The 17,205-nt window shown below is 37.0% G+C and overlaps 1 protein-coding gene across 1 annotated transcript in view; it reads right to left on the bottom strand.

Moving 5' to 3' along the window:
- Window positions 1–11,665, bottom strand: part of APOB (apolipoprotein B) — a 38,638-nt gene extending 26,973 nt beyond the window's left edge. The window contains exons 1-12 of the mRNA XM_026092318.2: window positions 11,511–11,665; window positions 9,717–9,755; window positions 7,212–7,327; window positions 6,200–6,345; window positions 5,031–5,184; window positions 4,690–4,845; window positions 3,136–3,260; window positions 2,869–2,954; window positions 1,910–2,129; window positions 658–885; window positions 359–476; window positions 89–235 (exon numbers count right to left, since the gene is read on the bottom strand). Coding sequence (XP_025948103.1) covers window positions 89–235; window positions 359–476; window positions 658–885; window positions 1,910–2,129; window positions 2,869–2,954; window positions 3,136–3,260; window positions 4,690–4,845; window positions 5,031–5,184; window positions 6,200–6,345; window positions 7,212–7,327; window positions 9,717–9,755; window positions 11,511–11,568 — 1,593 coding nt within the window. The 5' untranslated portion in view covers window positions 11,569–11,665. The remainder of the gene's footprint in view (window positions 1–88; window positions 236–358; window positions 477–657; window positions 886–1,909; window positions 2,130–2,868; window positions 2,955–3,135; window positions 3,261–4,689; window positions 4,846–5,030; window positions 5,185–6,199; window positions 6,346–7,211; window positions 7,328–9,716; window positions 9,756–11,510) is intronic.
- Window positions 11,666–17,205: the final 5,540 nt, after the last annotated feature.

Below are 17,205 nucleotides of genomic sequence, written 5' to 3'. Positions count from 1 at the left end.
ACATCTAGGTTTATTCAATTATTTAGGTGAACAGTTAGGTTAAAGTGAATTGTAAACAGTTTCTGTCAACTTTGGGGATCCAATTTACCTCTTCAGTAATAGTCATTTTCCTGAATCCCTGGATGGCTGCTTTCTGAACTGAAGGTGATGCAGCTTCATTTCTGATACATGTCTTCAGGAAAGATTTCAGGTTGGGTTTAGCTTTCTCCATTACTGTGCCCATGTTTCCAATAGCCTGTCAGTGATGAAAACAGAGAAAGATGATAAACTTTTTTTTTTCCACCAACAGGAACACAGTAATATGTGTGCAATAATCTATAATAATAGCATGCATAAGGAAAGAAGCAAATAAAAATACCCTAAGTGTGAGGTATGTGAGCTCATCATCCCCAGAGCAATCAGTGCCAAGCAGCGATACCAGAAAGTCTGCAACATCTGTTATTTCCTCTGTCACAGTCATCTTCTCATTGTAGAATCTAAGCAAAGAGAGAAACACATAGGAAACAAAGGGAGGAATTTTTTTTTTTAATTCCAAAACAGCAAACTCATAAGAATAACAAAAAAATCTCCAAAAAGCAACTACTCTTAGTGTTTATTCTGGGGATTTTAATGCCTTGTTGAGATTATTTTGTAAAAATAGGTGCTGTCTTTACTCACTTAGTAACAGAATGACTCAAGCCATAAAAAGAAGCTCTACTTGGCCGATACTGGGCCATGTTAAGAATTTCCCGTATTCTTTCAGCAGTTGGAGAAGGCAGTAGTCCAAGGGTATATGTGACCAGGTCCACCACAAAGGGATTCACATCTCCAGTTCTCAGTATCTGAAGGACTGCACTATAGCACTCGGGAGTCCCGCACTGAGTCAGGGCCTGGACTGTGAGTGAACTGAAAGGAAAAGAGAGAGCTTTGATCAATTCCTTGTTTGCAGTTATCCCTACGTGCTGCATGTTTGAAAGCAGCTGAATGTTTGAAAGAAGTATTCAATGCATTTTTTAAGGTGAGTTAATGTAAGTAATGTATACTTACGTGTGCTTGGAAGCAAATCACACAACTGTTTATCGAAAAGAAGCTTCTTAGTTTTACAAGTTATGCTAATAACATGACTAGCTATGGATGACAAGAAAGTATTAACAATCCTATCACTATACAGACATCTTTTTTCTCCAACCACCTCACACTTTCCCACACCCTTAACTATTATAATCTGAACCAGACTGAGCCTTTAGTGTCTCTACAGACTGAGGACAGAAATTATGTGTAAACTGCATTAAGCCCAGCTAGGACAGGAACAGCAACAATTGGGAGATGGAGGACGGGGGAAGATGAAAGGCATGTGACCTCCTGTATCTCCAAAAATCTTACTTTCACAGCTGCATTCTTCAGTGTAAGTCAGACTTGGAGTTTGGAATTAACATCATTGTCCTTCAACAAAACTGGATGAATTTTCTGTAGATGTTTGGTTGTATTAACATCTTCTCAGGACTGTATCAGGCATACCCCCTCAGCTGCAGTGGGGGAAGAAAAATCTAGTACTGTCTTGGGCTTTAAGCCTGTGCTATATTCAACTGCATTTACTTTTTTGGCGCAGCTTCTCCAATTAGATAGAGACTTGAGCGGCTAATGATCAGAAAAGACTAGCTCTTCCTAGAACTCTAGAACTTTCAGACCTATTTAAATTATTATTTCCATATACTTCATGTTCATATTGTTAATACCATTTGAGCATTTTTTCTCTTCCTTTCCTTATTTCTCTCTAGATAATTAATATGATATTTACCTCTCTGAAAAGTCAATGTTTACATCTAATTAGCCTATAACTTAAAATCATTTGCAGCAAATCAACAACTCCAGAATTGATTTGCCAGGACAATGACATGCTTGATTTGCACAATGCACTGTTGTAGCATACCTTGAAGTTTCCATCATCTTTGGTACAAGAGAGCCAAGAGTGGCATTGTGTAAACTTCTAAGTCCAGAAACAAATTTGTAAAAGAGTCTTGCTCTCTGCTGGTTCTGCTGGGAGGCTGAAAGTTTTTGCAATTCTTGAAGAATTTTCAGAACAGCATCCTCCTGCCCGGGAAATTTTGCATCTGTACTTTCCAGCGCAAGTCCTTTCTCTTCCAGTTCATCTAGCAATTAGAAAAGTTACATTTGCTATGTCTTTATCAAAGAGGTATGCTCGTGTTTACCTTCCGACATACATTTAGTATAAATATAAACTCTGTAGACTACGTTATATGATAATTGTTGAAGTTTAACAGCTGAACAGTTTCTAAAAATAATAGAATTTCAATGTAATTCTCCCAAAAGTAGAATAACGATACCTATTTGCATAAATGCGATTAAATTTTCATGAAGATGATTCCCTGACACTTTTTATATTAGCAGGGTTTGATTTTCTAACTTTTAATGAGCATATCTTAGGAAAAATGCACGCTATGACTAGTAGTAACATTCGCACAACAAATAAAATTGTTCCAGAACCGAAGGTGTAGTAATCATGGATCATTTAGATTTGGTAGCCGAAGCCAAAAATTGCAGAAAAAAATTATGCCTAACTGTGAATATATTGTTAAACCCATTTCCAAAAGGATTAAAGTTAATTTTCAAGATATATAAAACATCTTAATTATAAAGATTAAATTAAAAAATTAATATGAAAAGTCTAATTTAAATAAAAAATGAAGTATTTTAAAAAATTTTATTTTTCCCCAATTTCCCCCAATGTTTTCTGACTAAATTTATCAAATTTCATTTAAAATGTAAATTGTTTTGTTCTCCTCATATGCATTTTTAAAGAATGAATTTTTCAAAAAAAATGTTGTCCCTGTATTTTTATTTGATGTTTATTCAGAACTGCAGATATACCTCCATCAAAATTTCTATTATTGATCTTAGGGGTATCTTCAAGCTTCAGTGTCTGGTTGACTTCTGTCATCATTCCATAGCGATTTCTAGTAAACAAAAAAAATACAGTGCTTTAGTTGAGTCTAAATAGTTCTGAGGGATCTTGCCATGACCCTTGCCTCCTTAAGAACAAAGGGAATATGTGAGGACTAAGTCAGAATTTGACATATTACTATTCAAAACGAATATGTACAAAGAAAGGATAATGATAAGTAGCATGCAACCTACTTGTATGAGGAAGGCAAAAACAGGTGCTTTTCACTGCAGACGGCATCTCTTATATGCCTTTTCTTTGCATCAATATTGTAATGACAGAATTGAGTGCTCCTCAGAAGGGTAGATAATGGGATGTTCTATAAAATAAACAGTTTGGCAGTCATTTTGCTGCGTATATGAAACAAACATGTTTTTAAAGGCTGTCATAGTTTTACTTTAATATTAACAATTACAGCATGTTGAAAATGATGGTGCAGAACTGGAATCATTCTCATACCCAAAGAAAATTGTGCCACTATCAATCTTTATTCTTAACTCTCTTCAGAGGCAAAAATCCCAATGAAATTTTCCCTCAGTCTTCAGTGAGGTGTTTGCCTTAGTAGTTGCTTCATGATTGAGCCCCTGCTGTCTACGGGAAAGGACTTGTTCATTTAAACTAGTCTGTAATTTTTACAGGCCCCTCATAATAGCTGATGTTCTTTATAGTTTCACTCTGATTACAGATATTCTAAAGATTTCTACGACAAGCTGTAAAAGCAGCAGAAATTATGAAGTGCGGTTTCTGATGGATTTATATCTCGTGATTCACTGACTTTGAACTGGGCTAAACTAAGGCTGCAGCTTGTGCTTAGCTCTTACTCAGTATTAGAGATCCACATGGAAGATGCACATGCCTTAACTGTGGCAAAAGCATCATCTGAAATCTATACCTTACTAGATGCCTGAGATCTATTGACCCATGGAATCAAGGTTTTTCTCTTTGAGTGCCCAGCAAAAGTGAAGCACATTGCCTCAGCCCTCCATTTATCTGCCTATTTTAAAAAAACTTGCATCAAATAAATATTTTGGAGACTTCTACAAATGTGGCTGAAAAAGGCTTGTGCATCCAAAAGTTGCAGAGTGAAGGTGAATCTCACACGTGCCACTCACAACAGCCCACGTACATGCATGGGCACATAACTACAGCACGATTCGAAATCTTGATTTTTTTTTCAGGGAAAACACTCAAAAGTGCAGATGTCATGATACCAGGAACAAATCTACAAACATTCATGCAAGCAACTGCATGTGATCAGTGTAGACGCACAAGCAGCCTGAACATGCCTCGGAAATTGGGACTTGTCAAACCATTTATTTTCAGGCATTTAGATCCCTTTCCTGTACACTGCATACATATTAGGGTTCTGGTTTGGACTACATGGTTTACATAAAATGGGAATGTTGAAAATTTTGACCAACATAACAACAAATTTATATGTGATCTAATACAGTATTGCACAATCGATAGTACCAACCCTAATATAGAAAACTGCCTATGAAAAGCTCTCCTCCAAAAATAACTTGTCAAAATTCATGAGAAGAACATGAAAGAAGGTCAGTATACTCTTTTTCTCTGCATCTGTCTTTCTCTGTTTACTGGCACCAAGACTACATTCCACTCTTACATAAGGGTGCAGAAAACCTATCGACGCTTTTACAAAATAAACCCAAAATTAGTAATTGTTTATCATTTTAAGTGGATGCTGTAAAGAATGTTACATCATAGATTTTTTACAGGTGACTTACCAGTCCCTTTACAATGGCGATGGGGCTGACATAATCTCTGATGGGACTGAAGTTGTCACAGGCTTTCAGGTCCCTGTTAATTGAAATATCTTCTGCAACATTTCCTTTTCTAGATTTGAATTCAACTTCACTATTGCACCTTCCATATACAGTATCCTGGAAAGAAGGAAGAAATTAGTATCTTTGTTCATGCTGTCAAGCATTTTCTGATGTAGCTGAAATGCACCCTCTCTCATTTGAATTTCTTAGTCTTTTGAATATGATGTTTGGGAGTAAGTCTGCTAAGTGAGATTTGTTCCATTTGTTAACGGAAGAAAGTGAATGCTTTTAAGAACACTTACCATGGATATTGTTTTTACATTTTCTACTGTTTCTGTTGGCACAAGGAGAGCTGAAATGATCCCTCTCTTGAGATTCAGCACATTCAGAGGTTCATCTTTCTCGGGATACAGCTTGACTTTGGTTCCATCCTGAATGCTAAATTTTAGCTCATGCCTGTCCAAAAGAAAACCCCAGCACTAGTATGAAACCATGTTAAAGTCACCAGTGAAGAATACGATATCGATAAACTGCTGGGCTATAGCTAAAGCATCATGTTTATCCTGGTCTGTTATTATTTACTATTAATTGTTATTACTATTATTAAGTATCACTACTATAAGGTAGGTCTTTCCTTGCAAAGTCCTAGCCAAGGACGTTCTGATATCACCAGGCTATGTCATCTAGGGCAAGTAAATACCAAGAGCAATGGCTGGAAGTTGGAGTTGCACAAATTCAGAGAGGAGGTAAGTTAATTTTTAGAATGAGGTAATTATTAACTACTGCAATAGACTACAAAAGGATGGGAAGATTCTTGTCTGGTTGAAATCTTTAAATAAAACCTTGATTGTTTTCTGAAAAACGGCTTGTGAAACACAAGAGGGAGTGGATAGGGAGGCACTGAAACAAGCATAAAGGTGCATGAGTAAAACATGCACAGACAAGGTGGGGGACTAGTTGGGTGGAGGGAGTAGTGGCAGTAAGTTACGAAAGCAGATAAGTAAGGAAAAGATAAGTTGTATGGGTCATTAAAGATCATGATAGGAAATCTGGACTTCAGTCTCAAATGCCTTTCTATTGCACAGTCTTTGTACCATGTCAGCAATGGAAAATAATCTTAAAATGGCCACAAATAGTCATTTGAGAATTTGCTTACATGAAGGAACATTCCATATGCAATAGTCTTTCAGGAGACTGTACAACAGTCTCCTCATATAAATGATATAAATGACAAAGAAATTACAGGTGAAAAGTCTGGATGGAAAAAATATTCCTTAGTAGTGATCAAGAGCAGTGCCATGTCAGGCCTAAATTATATTAGGGAGAGTTCTGCTGTGGAACAGCTTATAAACCTGCCATGTTAACATCAAAATGTGTTCTAAGTCTGGGACAACACAGGCAGGGCAGACTGTAACATTACAACCTGCTTAAAGTTAAGGCTACAAGTATTGATGAAGGCTGTTTAGCTTACTTGGACATGGCATTTGCAAAGTCCTCAGAGTTCTTTGACTTTTTTAGCATGGCCCTTCCCTCAGTGTCAACACCAAATGTCTCCCTCAGGGAGCAATGCATTGTCCTCAGGATGAAGTGGCATAGCTGTGGTACCTCCAGTTCAACCTGAAAACAGAAATATAATGTGTTTATCCTTTTCTCATTATCATGTTTCCAGGATCATTCAGTCCCTGTCTTAAAAACAGTCTTCCCTGAGTTTGTTAAGTGTCAGAGCCATGCTGACACCAGCTCTTGGGAAAGATTCCAAAGTTCTCTAAGCAGCTTAAGGTAACTTGAGGGAGACGGCAGGAAAACAGTTATTTGCTTGGCTAAGGGTATGGATATACTATACATATGGCAAACAAGCAACCTAGGTTCTGGATCCTCATAATACTACAAACCCTGTATGAAAACTTGAGTCATTATGCTGATTGATGTTTAGACTCTGTCAGAATAGTGTGTCTTAAATAAAAAAACTTCCCCAGTTACTCCATTTCAGAAAAAAAATGGTGAAAGGGAAGTTTTGGGGAAGATGGAAAGAGATTGTGATTGGCACACAATAGACAGCCCCAATCCTGGCTTGACTGTCATCAGCAACGGGCTATCAAGCAGTCTTCATGGAATCAATGAGCTGTCTTACTTCAATCTCTAGATTTGTTTGATGGGCATTGCTATTTGGTAGACTCAGCCTCTAGCTGAAACTAGCTGATTTGGTAGACTCAGCCAAGTGAAGCTGAAACACCAGGTCTTTCCTCTTTCTCTCCCTTAAAAGCCAGTAAGTATTAAATGCATTCATTCGTGTAGTGGTATGAAGGATGTCTGCCATCTTCAGTGTCTCCTGTTTACAAAAGGAAGTACTTAGTCTTCAGGCCTCTCAAAATTCCAAAGAATGGCCCTGTTGGGGAAAACACTGAAAAACACTCCCTGCTTGCCAGCTCCAACATTATTTGGTTAACAGTTCTAATAGGTTATATTCACTCCTCTTTCCTTACCTTGCAGGTGATCTTTGAACCACTTCGAGAATCTGCTGTTCCAGTGATTCCATTTGATGTTTCTGCTTCATATGAGTAAACATATTTCTTGAGGTGCTTAAATCTGGTTGCATCTTCTGCAATTAGAAAAACAAGTGTGTTTTAATAACTTCTGTAAGATATGCCTGTGTAGATCCTCACAATACATACTTAGCATACATAACTTAGTGTTATGTGACTAAAATGAATGCCACATACAAAGGAAGTGTGAGGACTACCCAATTGTTTCTTTTTATATTTGCTATAAAAGAGTTTTCAGACAAGTAAGTAAAGTCTTCATATCATCTGGATACTTTCTGAAGTGTAAGTTATAGCTCAGACAGAAGCTGTGGGCTGAAACAGAAATATTCAGGTTCCGTGCTCTGTATTAGGAGAAGAGCTGACAATATGACCCCATCTGGCTTTAAAATCATGCCTCATTAAAATCAGTGACAAAAACATAAACAAGGAAACATAAGATGTGGATAATTAATAGAACTGTTTTCAAAATGACCACATTGCTTCTCAATTAAGCCAAGCAAATGGTAGTTTTTAAACTGCAAATAAAATGATTCACTTCAGCTCAGACTATTGCATCATAATTCAAACAAAATGCAAGGAGCTGATTTATCTAAATCACATGGCTAAAACTGAAAGTAGATAAGCACGTAAAGGGACAGAACATCAAAACCAACATTCCTCTTTAGCATTTCACCCAAGTCTACTGAATATCAACCTGCTCCTGACTTTCCTGAAATATTATCTACTCTAATTAATTCACTCATTACATCAGTGAATTTCACTAGAGCTGACTAGGGGAGAGAAATTTTACATATATAAAGAGCATCCAGAACAACGCAAAATCACTACGTTCTAGAGTAAGAATGATCCAGGAGGAGGTATTTGTGGAAGTGTCTTTCTTAAGATCAAAGGAAGCCTCAAAACCCCAAATGTGTGTTCTCAAAGGGATGAATTTCACCTATGCTTAATCTGCTTCTGTTGCCTTCAGAGGCAATTCAGCTATAATAGTAAATCATACAAGCATGAATGAATGTGGTGACAGAGATATAAAGAAAAGACTATTTTGGCTCAATATCAAATACAGTGATACAAGGTCTTCTTTTGGTGTCTGGAACATATAATGTAGGGCAAATAATGTCCTCAGGTACAATTCACTCCCATTATATTTGCAGGCATCATTTTAAACTAAAAACAAGATTAAGCATTTTAAGTGATTGTGTTAGAGCAGTTTAGCTGTTTTGCAACTGGAAGTTACTGCCCTCTCTGTCCAGACTGGGCAACTCTCTGGGATTGTGATGCTACTGTGATGCTGAGCAAACAATCACTTTCTTAAGTTGCTCCTGTGCAGTTATTTGTGACTGTCTGAACACATTTGAATCCTGATCCACTCTTACAGAAAACGACGGTAAAATCATCTTGGTGTAAACCCATGTGGCCACCATCAAATCTATATAGTTTTGCTTGCCTATACCTGCCATGAATGTAGCCTACTGGTCCTCTTAGCTTTCTGCTTTCCTTAACTATACCATTATTAACCGTACATTCTCAGAAATTTTTGCAACACTAGTATCTACTATACTAAAACTAAAAGGTTGATTATTGCTTGATTTCTTGCTTTTTAAAAGAAATCACTGGAAAAGGAATATGGAAATGATAAGATTAGAAAGGCAAATACCAAAGAATTTGTTATATTAAAAATACACAAGAAATTGGCAGAGAAGCCCAGAAAAGTCTCCTGAGTTGGTTCAGATAGTTGAAATAAACTTGTTTGCCTGGAGATGGTGCTAAAGTATCCAACAAGGGAAAAAAACCCTGAAGATGGTAAGGGCCAAAGAGCAAAACAACTCATTCGATACTTTGACCCTATGGTAGAACATTATGTGTCTAACCAAGCAAGTCAGGGTCAGTTTATTATAAAGACAGGGTAAAATGTCAGCATTTCCTGAGTCTCAACTTGTTTTAATAAATTGCTGTCGAGTTTATCATTTATTCTACAGCTCTTTAGTTAGATATCCAAGTGCAGTTCTGTGGGTTTAGCAGCCACTGTGAAGGCTAAAACAAAAGTGAGACCCAGCCCAAGGTAAACTGAAATGTACATAACCTCATTGCTCAGGCTTTATATCTGACAAATAGGGATTTCCACGGTAAGGAATTTGCACCTGAGAGAGCATATAAAGAAATCAGTAAAACAATAAAATGCAAAGTTTCTTAAAGGGAGCTTTTTAGAAGTTTCCAACACAATCTCGACTTTTCAAATCTGAAGAAGTTCCTGAAATCCTGGGCCATGCCTTATGGATTATTAAATTCCTAAAATAAATAGCAATAAAGACTTCAGAATACTGCCATCACTTTTGTTTTGGCTATTTTAGAGGAAGAGATTTATGGAATAGGAACAGTCAAGCTTTGAAACATATTCAGTTAATATATAAACATACATAACAAAAGCATATGCAACAAATCACTTACTTGAACAGCTTAAGTTTCCACTTTCAGGTGTTTCTTCTTCTGTAAAGAATAAAAACAAGAATTAAAAACTGGATAAGCAGTTTATAGCTATAAAGCAAGGACTATGGAAATGCAAATGTGAATACTACATTTTCAGTGTAAGACCTTGCCAATTCATACTAACTTTCGATGTTGTTTGGCACACTGATGTAAATGACAAAGCTCCTATTAACATTGATGGTACAGAGTCAAGGCTAAAGGGAGTTACTGTAATTGCCTTGATATTGTGAACTAATAGCTCAGAATAGGATCCTGAGATCATGGAGTTAAACTACTTTGATTCAAATTGAGAAGGATCAGCTTCTGGGTTAACAAATATTTTTGAAAGCCCTGTGATGTGTGAAATAGAAAGTTTATAAATGACGGGCACAAAATGCAGAGGTAGACAGATGGAATACATTGTACAACACAGCTGGCTTACTTTAAAAGTTTTAGTCTATCTGAACACACAGAAATACTGCATAATGGATGAATGGCTATATTTTGCTTTCTGTGCATTGGTAAAATGACAACTTTGATGAGTAATAAGACATTTCTCTGCTATTAAATCTTCTCTGAGATTTTTTTTTCAGGTAGACAAAATAGAAGAAATGGGAATTGGCAAGAGACATAAAAAACATTCATCAATGTTGATAATCAAGATGAATAATTATTTGTTAAGTCTTTTGTTTAAAATAATCAATATGCTATTTCTGACAATCAGTTTGAATACTGAGAGTTTATACTCCTGAGGAAAAGAACACTGTCTGGAAGCGCATTCCAGTTAAGAGGAATCATTTGCTCCAACAGGTCTTAGGTCCCATGTGATCTTCTATTTTAAATAAAATATAATAATAATCTAGTCAATATATTGCACTCATTTGATGGTATGTCATTCTTTGGAACATCACGCATGAATGCCAGCACTTTTCAGACTGTTCCCTGCAGACTAAGTTTCCACACTGGAAATTTTAAGGCAGACCACTCAATATAACAACACTCATAATAACGGTTAGAAATAAATGCATCCCATAAAATAGTGTAATATCAGTTCACTCAATAAAAGTACATTAGTTCAACAAAGGCGTATTTATGATGGATTTGACCTGCATATAAAACCAGACATTGGTTCAGACCTGCATAATTGGCCCCAGAGCAACTTTCCCCTTTAAGGTTCCTTACATAATGCTGTAATGTTGTATTCTAAAAGGACCCTTCCTGGGAAGCAAGAAGATAGCTCACAATCCAGTAAATCATATTGACCCAGGCTACATTTTTTCTGATCTTAAAAAAAAGTTTCTCTACTGGCCTACTACTTCTACTGCTACTGATAAGTATCTCCCTTTAATACACAATTGTATTTCAAATGTCAGTACCACCTGCCAAATACATTTTATTTTACCACTTCCATTTTTTTTACAGTTGTCACAAAATAGGTTAGCAACAGCTGAGGTAAGTCTGAACTGTAAGCCACAATATCTCCATGGAGGTGAAAAGGATAACATTACGGAAAAACAATTAGGCAAAAATAAACTATGAGAATGCCTTATAAACTGCAAAATACATTAAATCTAATCCAAGCACAGTAGACAACACTTGCGACTTTTCCTGCACTGGGATCCTCCTATGATTGCCCAGTCCTATAAAGAGAAAAGATGATATCTTTCTCACACTTATCCTCTCTGATTGTATAGCCCACTGCCCTGCTCATTTGTTGTTTTAATGGGTTCAGTAAGCAAAACATCAGAAAATACTGACATAAAAGTTGGTACTTACGTGTGAGAACACCACTGCTGAGCAGCAGCAAGAGCAGCAAGAGCTGCACAGGGCCCATGGTGAGCCCCGAACCCTCTTGCTGCTCTCCTCTCCTCTGCTTTTCCTTCCCTCCCTTCTTCACCTCTTTGCTAATGTGTCAGAGGTAGAATGAGCCTTCTGACTTGGACCTCCATTTATATAGTCTATAGCAAGCAGCTGAGGCAAACGGTTTAGAAAGCTGAGAGCAAATTGCCAAAGGTCCAAAGGTGAGAGTCCTGGATCCTCACTGTGTTCCAGACTGTGCTCTGCTTTGGTTGCTGGGAGTCCCTGAAGGCAAAAGACTGAACATATACCAAAGATAAGTTATTCTTCCGGTTCATTGTTTTTTTTTAATTAAACAGTGATTTTTTTTAAAAAAAGCCTCAGTTAGAGTCTAACAGTCTATTCAAATAAATTTCCCATGCTTCCACAGGAAAATTTACAATATATTAATTATAAATTATGGCTGGAAGAAATGATCGCTGCAGTATGCTGTCAGTTTAGAAGTTGAGAGGCTTGAAGACATCTCTAAACACTTGAGAAAATGATATTTTTAGATTCCATTTTCTTGCTTGTTAATAACAGCAAAAATATGAAAGTGAGATGATAAAATTTATCTGAAGAAATGAAGACAAATCTAATGAACAAATGAAAAATCTTTTTATGAATATGTAAAATGGTAAAAAAAGACTGGTTTTATATCATGAGAAATTCCAGTAGTTTGAATTCTCTCTCAACTCATATCTATGAATGGTAATTGCAGTAAAAACATTGACTATGGAAATAGTTAAGAATTTTTTTTCAATAAATTTAATTTTCACATATCTGATCAAAATGAAATGTTATGACATTCCCAAATCAAAGCATTTCTGCTTAGCTTGTTGAACCAAACATTAAATTTTGGCTTAGCTAAGCAGTAATTTGTGTTCCTTTGAGATGTCACCATGCATCCTTGGAGATATCTTTAAAGTATCTTATTTCTTCATTACCCTTTCTCTCTTGAACTTCATGGCCAGGTTACACTTCCCAGGATGCACTAAGACCATGTAACTTCTAAGTAGTACAGCATCAGTTCAACCAAATGGAAAGCATTGATGTAGCATGGGACATACTTTCCAATAAGGGACATATCTCCTTCATTGTAGTCAAGATCTTGTCTGGTGGCATTAATAAGAGTATTCCACTTCAGAGAGATTTCTTATAGAAATTTTTTCTCTTTCCTGGATGCTTCAACATCAGGGGCACTGTGAAAAAAGCGTTTCTTACATTTTTCCATTTCTCTTTCTGTCCTTGGCTGATACCAATCACAGATATGATAAATTAATAGGAGATTATTATTTTTTACTTTCAAAAAGCAATATGGTTTTTAACATTTGTGTCCACAATTGCTTCAATATGTGTTGTGATATGGAACAGTGATTTTACTTTGTAATGTGATTCTACCCAATAAGAGACCATACAATAATGTCCTATTTTTGCTCACGGCATTTGATTCCTCTCTGCATTCAGGTATCAAGAGGTTTTGACTATTATTTAAAACCTATTTATTTATTTATTTATGCACTGCAGAGATATAAAGCTCTGGAGTGCACAGCATTCAGAGATTTGTTAGTTATTTCTAAATTTTGCCTGTGTTCCCTCACTTTAGGTGATTATTCCACCTTTCGGTGATTATCCAGGCTCAAGCTAAGGCTGACTGATTGCATTAATACGGCATTGCATAGACATAAATAGATTATAGAAATCATGACTCAGGCCAAAAGTATACAAGTAGCATGGGTGTATTATATTATTGTGACAGCTTTCTATTACTATATTACCTAGTCAAGGGCCAGTAGTTTTCTTCACAACAGGTGCCACAAAATGCCACACACTGCTTTGTCTATTTGATCACCAAGGAATTCTCATTCTCTCAGTTCACTGGAACAAGTCATCAGTTACATGGAGCTAGACAATATAAAGTTTGTATTTCAGCTATTTCTGTGAAATTGTCAGTATTGACCTCAGAACACAATTCATCTTCCGGATCGGTATGTTTTAAATCATATCTGTGTCATTCTTTGTGTTTCACCACTTACTTTTTGGCCAGGTCATACCCGCCTCTGAGTTCATCTTTTGCAAATGAAATGAGTTTGGCAGTGGAACCATTCTGAAAGCTGGTGACTGGGTGTTAAGCCTTTGTATCTTTTTTTTTGCACTCTGACAAAGAGAGGCAGACGGACATTCATGCAGATCTGAAAAGAGAAAGGATGACAGACACATCAAACTTAAGAAAAAAGAGTTTGATGACAACACAGATGTTACATCATCCCCCAAATGGAAAGTTTTCCCTGGTGCCCTACACTGAGACTAGCTCCAATCTTGAACATACCCTGTATGTCTCTACTCTGTACAGCTCTGAGCTAAAATTCATTTACCTCAATGGGATTTCTCCAACTGCCTTTGGATCGAGCCATTTGAAGTGAGTGCTGCACTCACTGATTCCTTTCCGTTAAGAAAATATCTTTTTTTCTTTAGTCCACAAGACTTGGAAAGAGGGCCAGTTTGGGCCTTGCTGCCTGCTACAGTAAGGTAGCATTACTGAAGCACTAGGTACTGCTAGATACCAGTAAGTTTATTCACCATTCACCTTCAAAAAGCTTAACTATTAATGTTAAAAATGATCAAAAAATAATGATGACATTCTATTTAGAAAGGAAGTGGTCCTCGACATTTCCCTTCTTTTTTATTAGGAGAACCCAGTAAGGGGAGAATTCCCTAAAGGAGGTAAAAAAGTCACCAGCATCTGGTAGTTAACCATTACTGAAATGTGTGTCATGGCTCATTATGGAACATGAAGGGCATCAATGCTGATGAAATAAGAGAAAAATCCAATCAGTGCTTTCTGGAGCTGTCATATATATCATGCATTTTCACAGCTGTCAGCTTTTTTTCTTGAAAATCTTGCCATCAGTTTAGGATGTTCTGCATGTCCATACTTTGTATGGACAGATAATTTGGGCATAGGTGTACTGAATAGGGAAAATCCTTGACATGATGTGGAAGCCTAAGCAATCATAGAATCACAGAATCACAGAATAATTCAGGTTAGAAGGGATCTCCAGAAGTTATCTTGTCCAACACCCTGCTCAAAACAGATCTAATCAGATCAGCTGACTCAGGGCCTTGTCCAGTGGAGTCCAACCAAATGCTGAAGGCATGAGCCTTTGATGTTCTGTCCTTCATGGACTTCAGTCTAGCTGCACTATTAACAGGCTACAGCCTCCTCACACAAGCATGAACAAAAGTTTTAAGTCCTATTCCATAACATTGGCTATCTTGTTTGACATGGCCCATATTTATCATATATACGGCAGGTCTTGATGGCCTCCACAGTGTCACTACTCATTGATCCCTTTTTCTTTTCAGTATAAATCTCCTTTGTGTGTCTTAGTAAAGTTTCTTCTGTTGTATTTAGGGATGGTCATTCGAGTACCTTTAAACAGAAAACCCACCTAACGCTGAAACATAAAGTGAGCCTCTTAAACTGATAAAAGGATTTGGGCTTGGAATTTGTTTGTTAGCCATATTGTGCATTAACACATTATTTTTTCTAAGGGCTTATTCTTAACAGTTTTCCTGGCTTTCACAGTCTAGGAACAAGTTATTTTATCAATTTGTAATCTGTCTTCAGATTTCGCTTCACTCTACTTTTGTCCAATGCCCCATGGAGGAAGTCTGCAATACTAAATCACACACTTGAAACTGAACCCCCTCCTTCCTACACTGTTCACTCCCAGAGAGGTAACTGGTTTTATCGGGCCTGTTTTGGCAATGCCAGCAATGGCTTATATTCAGTTTTGCTAATGCTGATACAAATACCAAAAAAAATCATTAGATTTTCTTTAGTTATGTATTAATACCATGGCCTTTGATGATATTGACATTTCCTTTTTCTGTCACTGCAGACTGGTCAAATGCTTCCACAGTACCATTAAGAGCCAGATGTGGTAGCACCTTCACTGGTTACATCTACCAGCAATTTAGTCTGGTGCTTATTGTTGCACTGTTTCAGGACAGGAGCCTCTTCAATTAACTCATTCATATTATTTATCAAATTTTGCATCCCCTTTTCATTCCACATCTTTTGCCAGGTAGCAATATAGACTGCTTATGAAAGCAATAAGACTAGGTACTGAATTTCTTATATTCCAAAGAACCCTTGTGGACCTTCCTTTACATTACTTCCTTCTCTCCCTCTCTTCCTTCCTTCCTTTTCTTTCTGTCTCTCCCTCACTCTCTTTCTTTCTTTCTCTTTCTCCTCTCTCCCCCTCCCTTGCCTTGTCTTGCCTTGCCTTGCCTTCCTCTTTTCTTCAAGAGCAACTATGCTGGTCATTGTCTCACTGTTACTGAGATCCTTCTGTGTACCTTTATGTGCAAACTTCTTTTTTGAGAAGTACCCACTACATGGTGTTCACATTTTTTTTTTTTTATTCATTCAGGTCAAGGCCAGTACTTCTGGTTCTTTGGGAGCTCCTTGGAAACATTGGCCTTACTCTTCTACTGTATTTCCCAAATCACAGTGTCATCTGTTCAGGTCTTAGCATGTCCCTCATCAGAGAAAAATGGTTGTATTTTCTGGCAAAACACCTATGGTGCTAACTATAACCCAATGGCAATTGGAGGAAACGGTGTCTCCCAAAGGAGGTGTTGGAGGTGCATAAACATCTACTCTGTTTGTCTAAGAATAGCTGCCAGAAGCCTGCTGAGGCATCAAGAGTAGAAAAATATTTGGCATAAGCCATCTCCTCCAGAATTTCTCTCCTTGTAGGTAGTGGAAAATGTTTCCGTTTTACATATTTATTTAGTTCTTTTGAGTATATTCCTCAGCAAAGGGTCTGTCTTCTTTTTGCACTAACAAGAAAATGTATCAATTCTGTTGAACCTCTTATTCACACTTTCCTTTTAAAGTATTAAAGCTCCCCAGTTCCTTCATTTTGTTTTTTTCCACAGGCAAAGAAATGTACTTTTGAACGGTGGGTTGGTTGGCTCTCTAAATTCAGTTATGAATTCTGCTGACAGATGCCTTGAAAGATGTTGCAAACCTCTACTTTGTTCCGTCTCACCAACAAGGTGACATGGTAAAGTGCTTAATGTATTTCTAAAACAGCATTTTTTTCCACAGTTTTATTACATTTTTTTCCCAATTTTTTCTCTAATTTCCATTCAAATGTTTCCTTCCAATCTCACCACTGGAAGCCTGATCTACTGTATATTTTAGTATTAATAGTGTTTCTAGTATAACTTCATAGTGCATCTGCAAAAAAGTTAAAACTAGGAAATCACCCATTTACTTTTAGTATGACAATCCAGGGATCTCCTGTAGCAAAATTACATACTGGTGTTGTAATAACTTCTTTCAACCAGTGGCACTATTTTCATCCTTTTTGTCCAGGTTGTAATATTCCAGTATTGCCAACTCTGCCAAAATGTCATATTCCATTGCTGTGTCATGACATGCGTGGTTCAGTCAACCAGGGTTTTCTGAGAACTTCAACTTGAAGTTCTGTGTACCTTTGCTTCATCTCTCTCATGGTCTCAATCCTCCATTGTGTTCATATTGTCAGAGTTCATGCTGTCTCCACAGGCTTCTATGTACACAGGGTGATGTCTCTGCTTTCAAAATTTTGTTTTCCCA

Source organism: Dromaius novaehollandiae, chromosome 3 (genome assembly GCF_036370855.1).
Source record: "Dromaius novaehollandiae isolate bDroNov1 chromosome 3, bDroNov1.hap1, whole genome shotgun sequence".
Taxonomy (NCBI): domain Eukaryota; kingdom Metazoa; phylum Chordata; class Aves; order Casuariiformes; family Dromaiidae; genus Dromaius; species Dromaius novaehollandiae.
Note: the sequence above shows the minus strand (reverse complement) of the source record. Positions and strands in the feature narration are given on the sequence as shown.